Below are 21,120 nucleotides of genomic sequence, written 5' to 3'. Positions count from 1 at the left end.
TCTGCTCCCGGAGCGTCTCCCCGCCTGCTTCCGCCACTGCAGGTCTTACAGGTTCGTCTCTGGCCACTGCTCCTCCTCAGCCCTGCGAGCGTCGCGTGACACCAAGGGCTTGCAAGCCCAGAAGACGATCTCAGGGACCATCTCTACAGGGAGCCGTGGGCGCGGCAGGAATTGAGGACACCCTGCTGTCTCTCCCAAGAGTCGCACGTGGGCCCAGGCTGTCCCTCTCTGCCCCAGGGACCCTGCGGCGACACCGCAGTTCCAGTGAGGCCCCGACAGAAGGACAGGCCCCACTGCTGGGTCAGGCCCACTAACTCACTCCACGCGCACTCCCGCCCAGCTGGCCGGCGGGCCAAGGTCTCACCCGAGGGAGGGGAGAGCCCTGTGCGGGAGGCTGTGCCCGGTGAGCACGCCTGTCCGATGGTCCTGTGACCCAGGGGAGGCTTTGGTTGGGGCTGCACATGTGACCCCGCCCTGCAGCTCTCAACCCAGCAGTCGCCAGGCCTGACTGATGCACCTGCCAGGTGGGGCTTGTTCACGCGGACACTGGAGAGGCGCGCGTTGCTAGCTCCAGTCTTAGTAACCACAAGTGGTATTTGTGGGGCATTTATAATTTTAAGAGCTTTACACTTACTAACTCTTATCCCATGTAGCAAAACACACATGCTCGGGGCCAGTGGCCTCTGTCACAATTGGCAGCACAGGAAGGCTACCAGCTTGCCCAGGGTCGCGCAGACGGGAGCAGGGGTTCCACCCAGGCACCAACCAGAGCAGCCCTTCGTCCTGGGGCTCAGAAAGTCACCAAGCCCCAAGCCCCCAGGAGCGAATCTCAGCCCCGCCCCCCAGGGCCCTGGGAGCTTTCACAGATCCTAGACTTCAGTGCCAAACTTAAGAGCCCAAAGGAGCCGTCAGAAATGCCGGGAGGGGTAACGGCTGCTGCCCAGGCAAGTGTGGAAGGAAATCCTTGGGGCACTGAGGCAGGGGTCCCGGGAGGAAAGGGGTGCCAGCCGTGTCTTCACAGAGGACGAGCTGCCCAGGCACCGTCGGCTCCGCCTGCATGTGTGGCGGGGACGGTAGCGCCCCTCTGCAGGCCGGCCACACGCCTCTTACACGTGCACCAGACCGGCCTCTGTGCTCAGGGAATCACGATGCAAAGGGATGGTGAGGCGCTATCTCCTCGGCTCCTCACACCCTTTGTGCATTCCCTGGACTCTACTGGGCAAGTAGACACACACATGCACGACACACACCCACAGTGCCAACACGCATGTGAACACACATGTGTGAGTGTGCAATGCATGCATGGCATGTGTGAACATACACCCGGTGCCAACACGCATGTGAACACACATGTGTGAGTGTACAATGCATGTATGGCATGTGTGAACATACACCCGGTGCCAACATGCATGTGAACACATGTGTACATGTGAGTGTACAAATGCATGTATGGTGTGTGTGAACATGCACCTGGTGCCAACATGCATGTTAACACACGTTTGTAAACACATGTGTGCATGTGTGTGCGCAAATGCATGCATGGCATGCATGGACATACACAGAGTGCCAACATGCATGTGAACACATGTGTGCATGTATGCGTGTGTTTGTACGTGCATGACACACATAAGTGCTCCAACAGTGCTGACATGCATGTGAACACATGTGTATGTGTGAGTGCAGAGATGCATGTGTGGCATGTGTGAACATACACCTGGTGCCAACATGCATGTGAACACATTGCATATATGTGAATACATGTGTGCACATGTGGGTGTATGTATGTATGACACACATATGAACACATCTGCGGTAACCGATGTGTATGTGGACACACATGTGCATGTGACTGTCCACATGCGTGTATGGCACACACATGAACACACTCATAGTGCCAGCATGCATATGAACACAAGTGTGTGCATGTGAGTGCACACATGAATGCATGTACAGGCACAATCACATACATGACACAATACACATGAACACACACCCACAATGCAACATGTGTGTGTGAGCGAACAGGCATGTATGCACAGGTACACTTACTCAAGCGCACACACACGTGTGCACACCCAGGCATGAAGTGTGTGTGTGCACCTACATTAGACATGAGAAGCCAGCAAGTCTTAGGCCAGCAGACTTCAGTAACAGGGGAGCAGGGCTGCACACCTGTCCCAGGTACCGGCCACAGGGAGGATCTGCCCAGCTCCTGCTCTGGGACAAGTCAGCTCCCCCGGCCTCCACCCTGTGCACTGAAGAGCAAAGTCTCAGACGGCGGCTGAGCTCACGCTTGGGTTTCAGACTGAGCAGGGCAGACGGGGACGAGCACTGGCCCAGGTGCACACGTGTGCAGTCATGGCACGCATGCTCCCGGGGCCGGCCACTCAGAGCTGTTCCATGTAATTTCACTCTGTCTTCTGTGGCCAGGAGGGCCCGTCCTCTGGCCCAGGACCACACGTGCAGCAGTCACAGCACGCATGCTCCCAGGGCCTGCCACTCAGGGCTGTTTGCGCTCAGGGCCACTGTGCGATTCCACTCGTCATCTGTGGCCAGGAGGGCCCTTCCTCTGCCCAGGACTTGCACCTGGAAGTCGGAGATCCCTGGAGCGGCCCTGCCTTCCGCGTGTGAGGGCTGAGGAAGATGCCAGAGCACCTTGCGGAGTCAATGCTGGCATCACCGCTCTGCAAATAGGGCAGTGGCACAGAGGCTGGGACGCGCACGCGGGCCCAGGACAGCTGCCCAGGCTGCGCACCCCCAAGTGGGCAGAGGCTGGGTCAGCGCTGCGGCCTCCACAAGTGCACTGTCTCCTGCATTTCACAACTGAACAGGAAGGGGAGCTGCGGTGGCAGGTGAGGGGCACAAGCTCCCGGCTGCTCCCAGAGCCGGAGACTGCGCCTCGTCCCCAGCTGCAGGGACGCACGGTCCCAGAGGCACAGGCTGCAGGCAGTCCCTGCCACGCCTGATTCATCCTCAGGACCGGCTGGCCTCACCGCAGCCTGCTTGGACCTCATGAAGCCAAGTGAGCGACCTGGAGTGTGGCCATTTCTCACCGCTTCCCAGCGGCCCTGTGCCCACACACAGGGAAGGGTTATACCTGGAAGCCCTGGGGAGCCCAGCACAGCACAAGCACCACCCGGCACACGCACCACCCAGCACACGCACCACACAGCACATGTACCACCCAGCACATTCACCACCCAGCACACTCACCACACAGCACACGCACCACCCGGCACACACACCACCCGGCACACGCACCACCCAGCACATGCACCACCCGGCACACGCACCACCCAGCACAAGTACCACCCAGCACACGCACCACACAGCACACACACCACCCAGCACACGCACCACCCAGCACACACACCACAAAGCACATGCACCACCCAGCACACACCACACAGCACACACACCACCCCGCACACGCACCACCCAGCACACGCACCACCAAGCACATGCACCACACAGCACACACACCACACAGCACACGCAGCACCCAGAGCACACCTCACGCAGCACACGCAGCACCCAGAGCACAAAGGTAGTGGACGGGGCCCCTGGAGCTGCACTGAGAAGCCCTGGCCCCGGGGCCTGGGGAACCCCACAGGTCCTGTCCTGGGAACGCCTGCAAGGGCGGACTGGGTGCTGAAGACGAACGCTCCCGTCTCCTGCCAGGTGCCCTCACCGTGCCCCCACCAGGGGCACCACGGCTGGAGAAGCCCCATGGGCCGTGTGGTGGCCTCGCTCCGCCCACTCTGCTGTGGACACGGCTCTCCCACCTGGGGCTTCCTCGCCCACGGCTGCTGTGAGGTCTATCGTCGGAGTCTCTGGCTGCACAGTGAACAAGGCTCTGTCCACAAGGGCTTCTGTCAGCATCACCTCCTTCTCTAGGCTTCCTGAGTGATCAGCTTTAACGTCAGGGCAACCTCGGGGAAGCAAGGCCACCAGGAGCACCCACAGGAAAGGGATCTGCGCACACCACCCCCAGATCCAGGCCCCGCCCCTGGTCCACGATCCCAGGCCACTCTCAAGTCCAGCACCTGGCCCACCATACCCAGGCCACCCCCAAATCCAGGCCCCGCCCCTGGTCCGCCATGCCCAGGCCACCCCCAAATCCAGGCCCCAGTCCACCATGTGCAGGCCACTCCCAAGTCCAGCCCCTCGTCTGCCACGCCCAGGCCACCCCCAAGTCCAGCCCCTGATCCACGACCTCAGCCCATTCCCAACTCTAGCCTGTGGTCCACCACGCCCAGGCCACCCCCAAATCCAGGCCCCAGTCCACCATGCCCAGGCCACCCCCAAGTCTAGCCCCTGGTCCACCATGCCCAGGCCTCTGGGATAATCATATCGAACGTCTACAAAGAAGTAAGACAGAAACTCAAGTGCCTTTGCACGAGTGTGGGCTCTCATAACTCCTACACGGAACCCACCCCCATGGGGATGGAGCTGGGAGGGGCTGCAGGGCAAATGCCCTTCCAAAGACCCCAGAAAGGTGCCTGCCCCTCCCACCCTGGGAGACAGGCGAGAGGGCAGCTAGGAACCAGGAGGCATCCCTCACAGTCATCATGCGTGTCAGTGTTGCGGTCTTAGAAGCCCACCCCTACTGTGTGGACCACCCGGCCCAGCCTGGAGCAGCCTGGACAGAGTGAGCCACCCCTCGACCTCCAGACATGGCCCCCGCTTGCTAGCACCTGCTACCCATGCCCCTTCAATGCCCCCAAGGCAAACGGTCCACGCTTCGGACCTCTCCCCACTCAGCATGTGGAGGCCATCCCATCTTGTCCCAAGCCACACCACATCCCCCTCCTGGAACTACAGCATTTGGGGCCACGTGTCCTTTGCCTGGTGATGACGACACTGTCAGAACCACTCAGGGACCCACAGGAGGGGGCGTGATGCTGGGAGCACTGGACACCTGCTAACAGAGGCCGCTGCCAGAGCATAAGACCCCAGCATGAGCAGAAAGCTCGCTGGAGGCCTGCCGTCCTCTCGCCACGGGGGCGTCTGAGCACACGCCCCCCGCCCCTCCCAAGCCGGGGGCTCTGCCAGCACTACCCGCCTCCTGCTTGATCTACGTCCCATGGGGGCTACGATTGGCCACTGGAGCGTTGCAGAGAGTGAGAGGCATGTGGGTGAGGCATGGTGGGAACTGGGTGGTAGATGGTTAGATGTGGCGCCACGCTGGGCTTGTCCAGCGGGCATCTGGGCTACACACATGAGTCTGTTGGCATGAAGAGTCAGCACCCGTGCAGCCAGAGACACAATGCGGATGGGAGGGCCCAGGCAGACGGCGGAGTGGAAAGGAGTAGGAGGGTACCCCGAAGAAACTGCACACGTACGTTAGGAGGCGGGAGTGGCTAGAGAGAGCCGTCCAGTGCATGCCCGGGCAAGCTGTGCATCCCTGTGCACCGAGTGACAGGCTTAATGGACAACAACGAAGACAGCTAGCAAGGCATGGAGGACTGCAGCCGGCGAGGCCGCCTTACCCTGTAGTAATCCGTGCTGTACACGTCCCGGGACATGCCGAAGTCGCCGATCTTCACCAGCAGGTTGGCGCCGACCAGGCAGTTCCTGGTGGCCAGGTCCCGGTGCACGAAGTGCTGGGAGGCCAGGTACACCATGCCCGAGGCGATCTGACTGGCGATGTGCAGCATCTGCGAGAGCCCCAGCTCACCCTTGGCCTGGCGCGGCTGCCCGTCCACCAGGATCATCGCGTCCGGCCCATGGGCCCTGCCGGGGCGGGGAGGGAGAGACGGAAAGCAGGTTCACAGCTCCCGGGGAGGGCTGTGGTCCCCGCCCTCTCCCGCAGAGCACACGGCCTGGGTGCACCCCCCTGAAGCTACACAGAGTGTGGGAAAATCACAGCCGGAGCCCCGACTGGGAGGACGGCCGGCACACGGAGCAGACAGGGACCAAGCCCACTCCAGCCCGGGGGTGATGCCCCCAGGACTCCCCAGGGAGACTCAGGCCGACAGCCGGCTCCCACGGTGCCTGCCAAGTGCCAGGCGCCATTCGAGGCTCTGGACACCTTGATCCACTGCACAACGGAAAGGAAAAAAGTGATGGCCAGCTCACCCCGGAGGCTGCAGAACGGCCTTGTGGGTAATCAGGAGGAGAACAGGAAGGAGCCTTCCCAAGGGGCCTGGGGGCGGCCCCAGCATTCTGGGTGGCCTGTGAGCTGGCTTGTTCGCAGTCCCCACCTGTCAGTGGGGGAGGCTGCAGCCCAGGTCCCCCCACTCCACTGCTCTGGGCTGGGCAGGGCTCCCCATGGCGCAGGAGCCGAGGCCTGGGGACCCTGCAGCCCCTCCACCCAAATCAAGGCCCATATCCGTTTTCCTGGCACCTGACCTGTCCCATCAGCCACTTCACGATCACTCTGTCCTCCAGAGAGCCTGTTGAGCCAGGACACAGCCAGGGCCCCATCTGTGAGGCTGTGCGGAGCAGCCCAGGCTATCCCAAGGCCTCCCCAGCTTCCACTGAAAGGCACCATTAAATTTCCACACTCATCTCCGGTGGACCGAGAGCTGGCCCAGCGGCCTGCCTGCCTGCTGGGTTGCTGCAGCCCACCCCACACCACCACCTGGGCAGCACAGTCCCTCAGCACCAGCAGGCCAGCCCCAGGAAGGCTGGTGCGGCCGTTGCTAAGAGCCCTGCCCTGGGCACCCTGGAAAAGCTGACCTAGGAAGACAGAGTGATGGTGTCCACAGCACAGTGTTGCCAAACTGCCCGGCAGGACACTCAGCCAGGCATACGCCCCTGTGCTACCCCCACCCCCGGAGGGGCCTGAGCAAGACCCAGGTGTCTCAGGAGGGCGAGCCCCTCTCCAGCCCGGGTCCCACCGGGGCTGCAGGCACTGCCCCATCTGTGTGCGGGTGAGGGGGTATCAGGGGCCTCAGTGCTGAGAGACGGCGTCCCCCCATGGCTCTCAGGACATCCTGACTGGCGTGTCCTGCACCTGGGCCCAGGCAGCCTCTCCGGGAAGCCCAGTGGTCACGTTCCTCGGGCAGAACATGGAGGCCTCCCAACCAGCTCGTTCCAATCAGAGCAAACCCAAGCCTGGCCCACGCTGAGGGCTGAGTCCCCCGGAAAGCAAGTGATACCCCCCAGGACCACTCTCCTCCCCCAGGGCCGCGTACTGGGAAGACCCCTCCCCACTTGCTGCCTGGAACCACATCCTCCTGCCGCACCCCCACGGTGAGGGTGAGGGTGCCCACCCCCCTTGGAGGGGGTGCTCATGGGTTTGCAGCGGAGGGCTCCTGCCTCCTATAACTGAGCTTTGAACTCCAGGACCTCATGCTCAGCCCCCAACTCAAATGTGTCAAAAGGCGCTGGGGCAGAGACCCTGCCCCAAGTGCCATGCCCAGCATTCCCTCTGCTCCCTGGGACTCTGGTGGCCACAGACCCACACACTGACCACCCTCCACACTGGCGCTGTCCAGAAGGGGCAGCCGTGGGACAAGAGTGGCCCTGGGAAAGGTGGACACAGGCTGCAGCTCTTCACGCCCCTTCCTGGGCACCGTTTCTCTTCCTTTCTTTTTTTTTTTTCTTTCTTTTCTTTTTTTTCTTTTGACAGGCAGAGTGGACAGTGAGAGAGAGAGAGACAGAGAGAAAAGTCTTCCTTTGCCGTTGGTTCACCCTCCAATGGCCGCCGCGGCCGGCACACCGAGCTGATCCAAAGCCAGGAGCCGGGTGCTTCTCCTGGTCTCCCATGGGGTGCAGGGCCCAAGCACTTGGGCCATCCTCCACTGCACTCCCTGGCCACAGCAGAGAGCTGGCCTGGAAGAGGGGCAACTGGGACAGAATCCGGCGCCCCGACCGGGACTAGAACATGGTGTGCCCGCGCCACAAGGCGGAGGATTAGCCTAGTGAGCCGTGGCGCCAGCCGTCTCTTCCTTTCTCCACAGCCCCAGACACATCTGCAGAGAAGGCTCCCGGGCGGGAGGGGCTGACCTCCCTGTGCAGCCGAGGGCCCGCAGGCACCCGGGGGCTGCTGGAGGCTTGGACTCGGGCTGTAAGTTACAGGCCGGGGCTCCTCCTGGGACCCCTCCCAGGCCCCACTCCCCTGCAGTCAGAAGCAGGGGCTCCTGAGCAGAGCCTCCTGCCCCCCAGGTCAGGGCATGGTGTGGACACCATGACACCATGCTAGGTGCCAGCACACTTCTTCCTCAGACTCAGTGTGGGGAGAGAGCCAGGGGACCGGGGGGGGGGATGGGGGGGCAGGGGCTGTGGCCCGGGGCCAGGGGCCACGCTCACCTGAGCACCCTGCATCCTCAGACTCAGTGTCGGGGGAGAGTGGGGGTCCGGGGGTGGGGGAGAGCGCGGGGGCCGGGGGCGGGGGCCAGGGGCAGGGGCCAGGGGAGAGCGCGGGGGCCAGGGGCAGGGGCCAGGGGCCACGCTCACCTGAGCACCCTGCATCCTCAGACTCAGAGTCGGGGGAGAGCGCGGGGGCCAGGGGCAGGGGAGAGCGCGGGGGCCGGGGGCGGGGGCCAGGGGCAGGGGCCAGGGGAGAGCGCGGGGGCCAGGGGCAGGGGCCAGGGGCCACGCTCACCTGAGCACCCTGCATCCTCAGACTCAGAGTTGGGGGAGAGCGCGGGGGCCAGGGGCAGGGGAGAGTGCGGGGGCCGGGGGCAGGGGCCGGGGGCAGGGGCTGGGGGCCGGGGGCAGGGGCCAGGGGCCAGGGGCCAGGGGCAGGGGCAGGGGCCGGGGGAGAGCGCGGGGGCCGGGGGCAGGGGAGAGTGCGGGGGCCGGGGGCAGGGGCTGGGGGCCGGGGCAGGGGCCAGGGGCCAGGGGCCAGGGGCAGGGGCAGGGGCCGGGGGAGAGCGCGGGGGCCGGGGGCAGGGGAGAGTGCGGGGGCCGGGGGCGGGGGCCAGGGGCAGGGGCCAGGGGCAGGGGCAGGGGCCAGGGGAAAGCGCGGGGGCAGGGAGCAGGGGCTGGAGGCCGGGGGCAGGGGCCAGGGGCCAGGGGTGGGGGAGAGCGCGGGGGCCAGGAGCAGGGGAGAGCGCAGGGGCCGGGGGCAGGGGCCGGGGCAGGGGCCGGGGGCAGGGGCAGGGGAGAGCGCGGGGGCCGGGGGCAGGGGCAGGGGCCGGGGGAGAGCGGGGGCCGGGGCCAGGGGACAGGGGCAGGGGAGAGCGCGGGGGCCGGGGGCAGGGGCAGGGGCCGGGGGAGAGCGGGGGCCGGGGCCAGGGGACAGGGGCCAGGGGCAGGGGCAGGGGAGAGCGCGGGGGCCGGGGGCAGGGCCGGGGGCCGCGCTAACCTGAGGAACTTGTTCAGGTCGCCATGCTTCATGTACTCGAAGACCATGATGAGGGGGTCGCCGTCTCCGCAGACCCCGTAGAACTTGACGATGTGCTCGTGCTGCAGGTTGGTGAGCAGTTCCGCCTCCCGCTGGAAGTCCTTCCGCGCCGCCAGGGTGGGGTCCTTCAGGGCCTGGAACCACAGGGGCCACTGCCGGGTCACACCAGCCCCGGCCCCTTCCCCGGCATGCTGACCCCTGCTGGCCAGTGACCCGGCCGCGTCCCCTAGTGGACTGGAAGGCCCCGAACCCCGATTGAAAATCAGCACGGGGCCGACCGTGCAGGAACAGCTCTCGTGTGAAGGAGGTGCCCCGCAGAGGGCTGACCCTCAAGCTTCTAGAAGATTCCTGCATCCCTCTAATAGGCATGTGGAGCTCAGGGAGGTGTAGGGGGACAAAGCACCCAACGCCCTGGGCCAGGTGGGGAACCAGCACGTCCCAGGGCATCGCTGGCTGCCAAGATGCCATGACCCAGTCCTGCGGGGTGGGAGGGGTGGCCTGAGGCCGCTGCCCACAGGCCTGGGGAGGGTGTGAGTCAGCAGTGTTCCAGTGGAAGGCCTGGCGTGTGGCTGCTGGCCGTGGTCAGGGCGCAGCCCTGGGGATGAGCAATGCTGGCCAGGGTGGGCAGTCCCCATCTTTCAGGTGAGACAGCGGAGGTCCAGCCCAGGCCCGTGACTCCTGAGCGCCAGAGCTGGGGTGTAGAGTCCAGCACACACGTATGAGCCGACAGACGGACAAGTCACCCAGCAGGTTCCCGGGGTGGTGGCAAAGGAGTAGTGAGGGGCGGCAGGGCAGACGCAGGGCAGAAGTCAAGTCAGGGACCCCTCTACAACCAACGCTCAGCAGAACAAATTCCGCTGCGGCACGCTGCACAGGGGCTCGCCAGGAAATAAACCCGCGGAGCGAGAACAGCCACCACATCCAGCCACAGCTGGAGCAGCACCGACTGGAGCAAGAACAGGCCGCCATGTGCAGCTACAGCCGGCTCAGGGGTGCTCGGCATACCAGATACGACCGTAGCCGTAACAGCCTCATTCGCCATCAACCAGAGACCAGGTGGCTGATCAGCCACGTGTCTGACAACACAGAGCTGTTACGCCCAGACATGAGGGGGATGCGTGAGCCCTGGGGACCGAGCCCCCGGGTGCCCCACCCAGGGCTGGGGCTCAGAGCTGCCTGGCGTGGGTGCTGGGTGGCTGGGAGAGATGGATTTATTTCCACGCAGAGGAAGCAGAAGGAAAAAGAAGGCCAGCATGGGAGAGGACACGAAGATTTACGGGCGCTGGATTTACGAGAGGGATGAGCAGATGAGCCAAATGGCCTCTGTCCGTGCCCTTAAATCACTGTCACCCACGGCCAGGCATTCCCGCCCGCAGCCCTCCCTGGTGCCCACCCCGGACCTGGTGATGAGCACCCCCTCGGCGCCGTCTGCCCCTGCTCCGGTCTCTACAAGGCCTTCCCCGTTGTGACAGGGCACAGGCGGCCACTGGGTCCTGAGCCACGAGTAGCCCCGCCCTCCGGGATTGGCCGGTTGGGCAGAGACCACAGGAGAACCAGGAGCTAAACTGCACCAAAGGCGCTCTGGCTGCCCTCGGTGGAGCCCTGGCCAGCACCTCCTCCACAGCAGGGAACGGCAAAGCCGGCACGCAATCACAGCATGACACAGCTGGGCTGTCACTGCCACCCTCTGCCAGCACCAAGGGCTCTGTGGCCAGGCCCCCAGCAGTGCCCACTGAAGAAAGGGGCGGGCTGGGCGTGGTGCTGCGACATAGCAGGTTCAGCCTCTGCCTGTAGGCCGGCATCCCATGTAGCCACCGGTTCGAGTCCCAACTGCTCCACTTCCCACCCAGCTCCCTGCTAATGGCCTGGAAAGCAGTGGAGGACGGCCCACATGCCTGGGGCCCTGCACTGATGTGGGAGAAGCAGAAGAAGCTCCTGGCTTTGCAACAGCCCAGCTCCGGTTGTTGAGGACATCTGGGGAGTGAACCAGCAGATGGAAGATCTCTGTCTCTGTCTCTCCCTCTGCAATTCTGCCTTTCAAACAGATCTTTAAAAGGGGGCAGGGCGGGGGGCTGGGCATCGAGCCCCACCTCTCCCGGGCCTCCAGTCTGAAGACCTCTCCCCTCTGGCCGTCCCCTCGGTGGGCAGCAGACCTCATGTGCAGCCCAGCCCTGGGGAAAGGATCCAGCCCAGGTGTGAGGCCCCGGGAGGGTGTCTCAGCCCCAGCTGTTGGTCACTGCCGCCCCCTTCTCCGTCCTGAGGCCCGGCTGTCTTCCAGCTTCTCGTCTTCTGCTGGGGGAGGCGCCACAAGGGATGGCAGCTTCAGATTCAGCCCACGGCCCAACGCCCGCCAAATCACAGGGACCTGCACCCAGGTGCGCTGTCCCCGCCTGTGGGGGTGGCACCTTTTTACCCACAGTTAGGAGCCCCCTCACCTGCCTTCCTGGCTCACGGCTGGACCATGGCTTCACTTCTTGTCTCCACATCACTCCCTGCCCCTCCCCCGCCCTGCCCAACGCCTCGCCCTTCAGTCCTGCTGGCCCTGGCCAGCCAGGATTCACTGCCTTGGGGCCTCTGATGAGAGACTGGCCAGGGCAGGGTCCACGAACCTGGGCGAGGAGAGCTGGAGCTGACGCTGCCCCTGCAGGCCACCGACGGGCACACGGGGACCTGGACACCCAGGCAGAGGCTCCCAAGAGTGGCCATGTCTGTCCCAGCAACCCCTGAAGCATCGTGGCCACCAGTGGAGCTCAAGTGTGCGGGGTCACGGGCCACAGGACGAGCGTCCTGCCAAAGCTGAGGCTCCAACCACTGTGACGCGTGGGAGGGAGAAACCAGGCACAAAAACCGGGGAATGGGAAAACCGGAGATTCCGCCTCAGACTGTTTCACAGACCGCTTTAGTTCCTGCTGCAATTTAAGGGACCTGAAACTGGAGAACACAGACGCCCCAAACAAAAATGGAGCCCCCTGCAAGCTGAAAGCAGCCCAGAGGCTGAGGTCCACTCGTGGAAGAAATGAAATGCTGAATGCAAACAGCTGAAACGATCCACAGCCAGCACTCGGGAGTGGCTGGCCCCCAGGGCACGCGCAGGCCTGGGCCTGAGCCCTGACAGCAGGGACAAAGGCCACACCATCGCCCAGGACATCTCAGCGTGGCCAATGGCCCGGGCTCACGGCCGTCTGTCACTGGGATTTTCCAACTGCACTGCAGGTTTGCCAGACACCGACCTGGACTCCCAGGCCCGGGTGTCTCCCGGGCTAGTGCTGTGTGGGGTCCTCCGCCAAGGCCGGGCTGCTGCTCGTGGTCAGCTCTGCCTCATGCGTCCCCCACTCGGGTGCTTTCAGATTCCGAGGGGCTGGCTGGGCCGTGGCCGTGTCACCTGTGGTGTGTCTGCGCTCCGACGTCCCATAGGCCCTCACTGCTCACCTGTGGGGGCTCGTGTCTCCAGTGCCCACCAGTGGGGTCCAGCAGCCCGAAGGCCTTAAACATGGAGTCAGTGCTCTCTGCTCCTGCTTCCAGGGGCCTTCAAAGCACGGTTTGGGAAGTCCTGAGTCACACATGGGGCTGCCCCAGAGGAGGAGCAGGGGGCGAGCTTCAGATGCCCTGGAGACGCGGGCCCCACCCCCTCCAGGCTCCCAGCACAAAAGGCCCCGTCAATCGTGCATGGACACGGAAGCTTCCAGGGCTGGGCCTCCCTTCACTGCCTGCTCAGAGCGCACAGGGCCGCCCTTCCTCTGGTCTTGCAGGGACCTGTGGCACGTGCTGGGTTCCTGATGCCCCTGCAAGTGCAGGGAGCACAGGGCTGAGGGTTGGGGCAAAATCCCACACCCCAGGCCCGGGGCCCCTCTGCAGAGACCCGGCAAGTGTGTCCACAGGAGGCCCGGTCACAGCGCAGGAGCCTTCTGGGGTGTACCGCCCTCATTCCTTGTTTATTTTGGGGGAGAAGGGGCCGGCAAGTTACACCCGGGCTGTGAGAAGCTGTGCTGGGGCCCCCTCTGTGAACACCGCCTTCCCCCACACAGCCTGGCCTCGCTCTACTCTGTGGCTGCCACCAGCTGCGCCCCAGCACGTGGTCGGTAGCGGCAGTGGCTATGCAGATGGGCTCCCCTTGAGGGGTGCTGTGGTCCCAGCAGCCCCCGTCCAGCCTGGCCAACGACATTGTAAGGAGACGTCGCAGCTCACATTCTGCAGATAGGGATGGTGAGGCCAGAGAAGCCGAGCGTCACGCACGAGGCCAGTCAGAGTGGAGCTGGGCCTGGCACCCATCTCTGTGGAGGTCAGGCGCCCCGTGGCCAGACCACTGTGCACACCCAGGCCACGTGGACACGGGACCTGGACGTCTCGGACACAAACCGCCATCCTGCGGGGCTCGGCTGGCCTCTCGGCGCTCAGGCTGCGAACTCTCTTGTTGGAAGGGCCCGACGGGGTGGGGCCACAGCTCAGCCCAGCCCGCATCTCCCTGCAGACCCCACGCATCAGGCCCTGGAGCAGGCCCCAGAGAGGACGGGCACCTGTCGCCAGGCCATTGCAGGAGGAAGGCGGGGGAGGGCAGTGCTGGTGGCCAGGTCAGCCCTGGCTCAGCCACGCAGAGCCAGGTGGTCAATGCACCTGCTGGCACCACAGGCGTCTAAGAACCTCCTCAACCTCAGACACCTCACAGCCCCACACCCCACCTCCTGCCCCTGGGGGGTCTAGGGCCCATAGTCTCAGGCTCCGGGTCTCCCTGAGTGCCCCTCATCCAGTCCCCTCCCCAGACGCAGCCCAGGGACCCCTGCACAGGCAGTGTCCCGCAGAGCCACTCAGAGGGAGCCAGGGCCTTGCCTGGGCACAGCCCCGTGGGTGCACCACTCTCAGGTTCTCTGCCCTTGGGTCAAGCTGGCCTGGTGAGGGCCCCCCACCGGGCGTGCTCTGCTCAGGTGGGAGTGGAGCTGGCGCCCCCTCCCAGGCCCCCTGCCCTGCAGCCCTAGAGCCCTGGGTTTACCTTCACGGCCACGAGCATCTTGTCCTTGGTGGGGCTGAGGTTGTAGCACTCGGCCAGGAAGACCTTGCCAAAGGCCCCCTCTCCCAGCTCCCGCTTCAGCACGATGTCCCTCCTCTTGATGTGCTGGACGTCTGCAGGGACACGGGGAGGGCAGTGGGTCAGTCCCGGGCCAGCCCGCACTGAGCTCAGGGCTCGGGGCCAGGTGAGCAAGGGTCGAGGGTGGGAGTCCTGGGGCCAGGCCCACACACACAGGGGAGGGCAGCCCGGTGTCCACACACAGGGGAGGGCAGCCCGGTGTCCACACAGGGGAGGGCAGCCCGGTGTCCACACACAGGGGAGGGCAGCCCGGTGTCCACACAGGGGGGGCAGCCCAGTGTCCACACACAGGGGAGGGCAGCCCGGTGTCCACACACAGGGGAGGGCGGCCCGGTGTCCACACACAGGGGAGGGCAGCCCGGTGTCCACACAGGGGAGGGCAGCCCGCTGTCCACACACAGGGGAGGGCGGCCCGCTGTCCGCACACAGGGGAGGGCGGCCCGGTGTACACACACAGGGGAGGGCAGCCCGGTGTCCACACACAGGGGAGGGCAGCCTGGTGTCCACACAGGGGAGGGCAGCCTGGTGTCCACACAGGGGAGGGCAGCCCGGTGTCCACACACAGGGGAGGGCAGCCTGGTGTCCACACAGGGGAGGGCAGCCCGGTGTCCACACACAGGGGAGGGCAGCCCGGTGTCCACACAGGGGAGGGCAGCCCGCTGTCCACACACAGGGGAGGGCGGCCCGCTGTCCACACACAGGGGAGGGCGGCCCGGTGTACACACACAGGGGAGGGCAGCCCGGTGTACACACACAGGGGAGGGCAGCCTGGTGTCCACACAGGGGAGGGCAGCCCGGTGTCCACACACAGGGGAGGGCAGCCCGGTGTCCACACAGGGGAGGGCAGCCTGGTGTCCACACAGGGGAGGGCAGCCCGCTGTCCACACACAGGGGAGGGCGGCCCGCTGTCCACACACAGGTGAGGGCGGCCCGGTGTCCACACAGGGGAGAGCGGCCCGGTGTCCACACACAGGGGAGGGCGGCCCGGTGTCCACACAGGGGAGGGCGGCCCGGTGTCCACACACAGGGGAGGGCAGCCCGGTGTCCACACACAGGGGAGGGCAGCCTGGTGTCCACACAGGGGAGGGCAGCCCGGTGTCCACACACAGGTGAGGGCGGCCCGGTGTCCACACAGGGGAGGGCAGCCCGGTGTCCACACACAGGGGAGGGCGGCCTGCTGTCCACACACAGGGGAGGGCGGCCCGGTGTCCACACACAGGGGAGGGCAGCCTGGTGTCCACACACAGGGGAGGACGGCCCGGTGTCCACACACAGGGGAGGGCAGCCCGGTGTCCACACACAGGGGAGGGCAGCCTGGTGTCCACACAGGGGAGGGCAGCCCGGTGTCCACACACACGGGAGGGCGGCCCGGTGTCCACACACACGGGAGGGCAGCCCGCTGTCCACACACAAGGGAGGGCAGCCCGGTGCCCACACACAGGGGAGGGCAGCCTGGTGCCCACACACAGGGGAGGGCAGCCCGGTGTCCACACACAGGGGAGGGCAGCCCGGTGTCCACACACAGGGGAGGGCAGCCTGGTGTCCACACACAGGGGAGGGCAGCCCGGTGTCCACACACAGGGGAGGGCAGCCTGGTGTCCACACAGGGGAGGGCAGCCTGGTGTCCACACACAGGGGAGGGCAGCCCGGTGTCCACACACAGGGGAGGGCAGCCTGGTGTCCACACAGGGGAGGGCAGCCTGGTGCCCACACACAGGGGAGGGCAGCTGGTGTCCACACAGGGGAGGGCAGACTGGTGCCCACACAGGGGAGGGCAGCCTGGTGCCCACACACAGGGGAGGGCAGCCTGGTGTCCACACACAGGGGAGGGCAGCCCGGTGCCCACACACAGGGGAGGGCAGCCCGGTGTCCACACACAGGGGAGGGCAGCCTGGTGTCCACACAGGGGAGGGCAGCCTGGTGTCCACACAGGGGAGGGCAGCCTGGTGTCCACACACACGGGGAGGGCAGCTGGTGTCCACACACGGGGAGGGCAGCCTGGTGTCCACACAGGGGAGGGCAGACTGGTGCCCACACAGGGGAGGGCAGCCCGGTGCCCACACACAGGGGAGGGCAGCCTGGTGTCCACACACAGGGGAGGGCAGCCCGGTGCCCACACACAGGGGAGGGCAGCCCGGTGTCCACACACAGGGGAGGGCAGCCTGGTGTCCACACAGGGGAGGGCAGCCTGGTGCCCACACACAGGGGAGGGCAGCCTGGTGTCCACACACACGGGGAGGGCAGCTGGTATCCACACACGGGGAGGGCAGCCTGGTGTCCACACAGGGGAGGGCAGCCTGGTGTCCACACAGGGGAGGGCAGCCCGGTGTCCACACAGGGAAGGGCAGCCTGGTGTCCACACAGGGGAGGGCAGCCTGGTGCCCACACAGGGGAAGGCAGCCCGGTGTCCACACACAGGGGAGGGCAGCCTGGTGTCCACACAGGGGAGGGCAGCCTGGTGTACACACGGGAGGGCAGCCTGGTGTCCACACATGGGGAGGGCAGCCTGGTGTCCACACACAGGGGAGGGCAGGCCCGGGCAGCCCCTCCTTGGCCTGGAAGCTGGCCTTGTCTGTGGGCTGAGCCTCTGACCTTGATGCAAACCCCAACCGCCCTGGCTCGCCTCCAGCCACTGCACACCAGTGTCCTCAGATGGAACACGGCTGCTGGCCATGCAGGCAGGTGGTCGCCACAGCTAAGTGCCCACCTGCGAGGCACAGGTCGGCCAGCTCCCAGCCCTGCCCCGCTCTCCCGCCAGTTCCTTGTTTGGGGACGGTCACTTTGAATGGAACTAACAAGATCTTCCTCAAGAAACTCTCATCCAAGTTAGGTGAGCCCGTCCCCACGAGGGGCACGGCCCAGGCCCGGGTCCTGCGGGAGGCGTCCACACCCAGGCTCTTCCTGTGACTTGGCAGCTGCCATGACCCCAGCAGGGGAGGCAGGGGGACCTCAGCTCTGCAACCCAGACCCGAGCTCTGAGAAAGGCCAGGGCCCCGGGGATGAGGGTGTGCGGAGCAGGGAGCCATGGCCTGTGGCCTCTGCCCTCTCAGCAGCAGGGCCGAGGCGGGCGAGAAGGCGCGGGGTGACCTGGGAGCTGCCAGACACCGCTCACTGCGCTTTCTGCCCATTGCTCCAGGGGCAGGAACCACTACACCCCTGCGTGAGCATCTGCAGCACCAGGAGAGGGGCTGTCCCAGGGGCCTGTGGGGGCACAGCAGAGCCTCCCACTGAGTGCACACAAGGCCAGGACTTCCTGGGAGGCCGCCTGCCTGCGTGGCGGTGGGCGATGGCCCAGAGTGCCTGCGAGGAGCGCCTGGCACCTGGCAGAGTGGAGGCAGGGCTGAGGGCAGCATGCAGGTGGGATCGGCCGAGGCCAGGAGCCGGGGCACCAGGGCAGCACCGGCGACTCCTCCCAGGCCTGTGCGCATCACACAGCGGCGCCATCTGCAGGGGGGAGGCCGCGCTCACGGCCCCCGTGTGGAGCCGTAAGTCGGGGAGTCCACGGCAGGGAAGCGAAGGCCACCAGGAGTCCCCGCCTGGGGGCTGAGCCGGCTGCTGGGGAAAGTGCCTCCTTGGCCCAAGCCCCAGCCTCCCTCTGTGTTTGCAACAGAGCCCTGGTGCTCCCAGGACGGCTCCTCCCCAGGCCAGCAGGGCCACGTCTGGCCTGGGACTCTGCATTTCTGAGCTTCCGGTTGAGGCTGATGCTCCTGGTCCATGAACCACAGTCTGGGACCTGCTGCAGCAGGTGGGGGAGGGGCACCCACCCAGCCTCTGTGAGTCCTGTGCCACCACATCTTGGTCCCAGGGGTCCCGAACATCTGTCCCGACCCCAAACCCAGCCTCCAGCTGTGTGGAGTCCCCTCTGAAAGCCTCAACTGCCCATCACGCCATGGGAGCCACCACGGACTCATCTGTCCACAGGCAAAGCAGCGCTGGAGCCCCGGGTCCAGGCGCTCGGCGGCAGGGGCCCCTCCTGCCTCTCAGAGCCCCCCCTCTCAGCTCCTGCAGAGACAAGAGGAGGATGGAGGGGCTTCCTTCATGGAGCCTGCGCTGTGGCCAGGATCCTCCCCGGGCAGCAGGAACCACGGGCCCTGCGAGCTGCAGAGAAGTGGGCAGCACGTGGGCGTCCCAGCTCAGGAAGGGCTGCGTCCTTTCACCGCCCGGCCTACACCCCCCCACACTTCACAGCCCCTCAGGGCCCTCTGCCCCCGCCCGGTAAGGGAAAGGGCAGGCACTGCCCGCAGAGCCCAGGTGGGGGAGTGGACAGTGGCAGAGCACGGGGGTGGGGACTGCTGGGCAGCTCGGCTCTGGCTCCATGTGTCCGGCTGGGTCCCGGCCGTGCGTATTTTTAGCTCACTTGGGGCTGCTGGGCACTGCATGCCCGAGTGATGGATCCCCTGGGAGGAGCGGGCATCCATCTCCTCTCACTGCCCGGCTGGCTGGCCCAGCAGAGTCGGGGTCACAGCCCAGATGTTGGGACATGGGGGTGGGGCGGGCGCGGCCTGGGCCGTGGGCAGCCCTCCCCACCTCTAGCAGGAAGGAGGATGCAGGCGCTGCTATGTGGTGGGGAGGGGCTTCGGGAAATGAGGAGGGCTCCTGGGACCCGTGGCCTGGCTCCCCTGGACTCCCACACGCAGAGCCACCTGCAGAAGGCTCCACTACCCTCCTGTCCCAACAAGAGACATGCACTTCAGTGCCTGCTCCAAGCACGCCTTTGTACCGGGGACCCAGGTGCCAGTCCCACATGTGGGTGTCACCTCTGGGAGGCCTCCCAGACCTGCAGCAAGGTCCCCAGAGGCCCCAGGCAGGCCGGGCGTGCTCTGGTCCTGCCTCTACGTACAGCAGGAGAGGGCTGCACAGGACACTGCCATGCACAGAGGTGGCCATGGTCGATGCCACAGCACCTCTCAAGCCTGGGGACCCAGGTGTGCACAGGTCTGAGCTGGAGTCAGGCCCCACCCCATTGACGGCAGCCCAGGCCTCCTGCACTTGCTCGACAGCCGGGCACATGGGCGCAGGGGCACAGAAACACAAGGGCACAGGGGTACAGGGGCATGGGGCACATGGGCACAGGGACACAGGAGAACACAGGCACAGGTGCACACGGACACAGATGCACATGGAGCACAGGGACACATGGGCACAGGGGCACAGGTGCACACGGGCACAGATTCACATGGGGCACAGGGGCATAGGTGCACATGGGCACAGGGACACAGGAGAACACAGGCACAAGTGCACACGGGGCACAGGTGCACACGGACACAGGGGTATGGGGCACAGGGGCATGGGGCACACGGGTACTTGGGTACAGAGGCACAGGTGCACACGGGCCTGAGGCAGGGGGCATAGGGCACAGGAGCACGGCTGGCAGGATGGTGAAGGGGCCGGTTTCACATTTCAGACGAGATGATGGGGAATATCTCAGACACTGCACACAGGCTTCCCCTTCTCCTGTAGGATTCTCATCTTAACTCGGAGCTCAGCCTCTCTGCAAAGGAAACGGCAGCTCGGAAAGAACCCCCGAGGAAGACGACCTCCTCTGAAGTCAGCTTGAGGCTGACGGGGGTCACAGCCGTTCCCCGAAACTTGCCATCTCCTTCTGCAGCGTCAAAACGGCTGGCAGAGGAGCTGGCCAGACTGTGACACAGGACCTCAAAGACAGGGACAGCCACCGACCCGAGACGTGTTAACAGGGGAGAAGCAGACTCCCAGGCGGGGCCACAGACTCTGCTGTCTGTCAAGCAGCGGGAGCCTCTCCCCATCCGACTCCCTGGGCTGGGCTGGGCATCGTCCTGGGCCACGCGCCGGGCAGGGCTGAGGGTCCTGCCCTGAAAGCGGGGGACACACGCACCCCTCAGAGCAGCACTCAGGGCTGGCCACAGGCGGGGGCTCCTAAGGAACTGAGCCCTTTCACACCCAGCCCCTAACTGGCCCCGGCCTCCTGGGGCTGACCCTCCCGGACTCTGCTCGTCAGTGACACGGCACCTGCCTGCACGGCTCCCTAGATGGCACCAGGTGCCTCCCAGGGGAGAGCTGCAGAGCTGGGGCCCTGGGGATGACCCCAGCCTGGGAGATGGCCTGTGGCTTCAGAGTCCACCCAGGGGACACGCTCCAAGACCCCAGTGGGGCCTGACGCTGCGGGCAGCACAGAAACCCACACCTGCACCATGGCTCCTACACATATGCAGAAATGTCAACATTTCAGAGAGCAGAGTTAAGGGATGAGCTCACTCGGGAGTAAGTTTTTAAAAACCATGCACAAGGCCGGCGCCGCGGCTCACTAGGCTAATCCTCCGCCTAGCAGCGCCGGCACACCGGGTTCTAGTCCCGGTCGGGGCGCCGGATTCTGTCCCGGTTGTCCCTCTTCCAGGCCAGCCCTCTGCTGTGGCCAGGGAGTGCAGTGGAGGATGGCCCAGGTGCTTGGGCCCTGCACCCCATGGGAGACCAGGAAAAGCACCTGGCTCCTGGCTCCTGCCATCGGATCAGCGCGGTGCGCCGGCCGCAGCGTGCCGGCCGCGGCGGCCATTGGAGGGTGAACCAACGGCAAAAGGAAGACCTTTCTCTCTGTCTCTCTCTCTCACTGTCCACTCTGCCTGTCAAAAAAAATAAATAAAAAAAAAAATAAATAAATAAATTAAAAACCATGCACAGATTCTTCGTGAAGTACCCTTGCACGTGTGTGCTGGAGTAGTCTCTAAGTTAGCGTAGTAAGAGGTGACAGCAACAACTACAAGGAAAC

General features: G+C 65.3%; 1 protein-coding gene across 4 annotated transcripts in view; it reads right to left on the bottom strand.

Moving 5' to 3' along the window:
* NTRK3 (neurotrophic receptor tyrosine kinase 3) overlaps positions 1-21,120 on the bottom strand; it is a 265,470-nt gene that overhangs the window by 26,445 nt on the left and 217,905 nt on the right. For all 4 annotated transcript variants that reach the window (XM_070053298.1, XM_070053297.1, XM_070053296.1 and 1 more), the window contains exons 14-16: positions 14,283-14,413; positions 9,260-9,432; positions 5,493-5,736 (exon numbers count right to left, since the gene is read on the bottom strand). In XM_070053298.1, coding sequence (XP_069909399.1) covers positions 5,493-5,736; positions 9,260-9,432; positions 14,283-14,413 — 548 coding nt within the window. The remainder of the gene's footprint in view (positions 1-5,492; positions 5,737-9,259; positions 9,433-14,282; positions 14,414-21,120) is intronic.

Source organism: Oryctolagus cuniculus, chromosome 12, assembly GCF_964237555.1.
Source record: "Oryctolagus cuniculus chromosome 12, mOryCun1.1, whole genome shotgun sequence".
Lineage (NCBI taxonomy): Eukaryota > Metazoa > Chordata > Mammalia > Lagomorpha > Leporidae > Oryctolagus > Oryctolagus cuniculus.
Note: the sequence above shows the minus strand (reverse complement) of the source record. Positions and strands in the feature narration are given on the sequence as shown.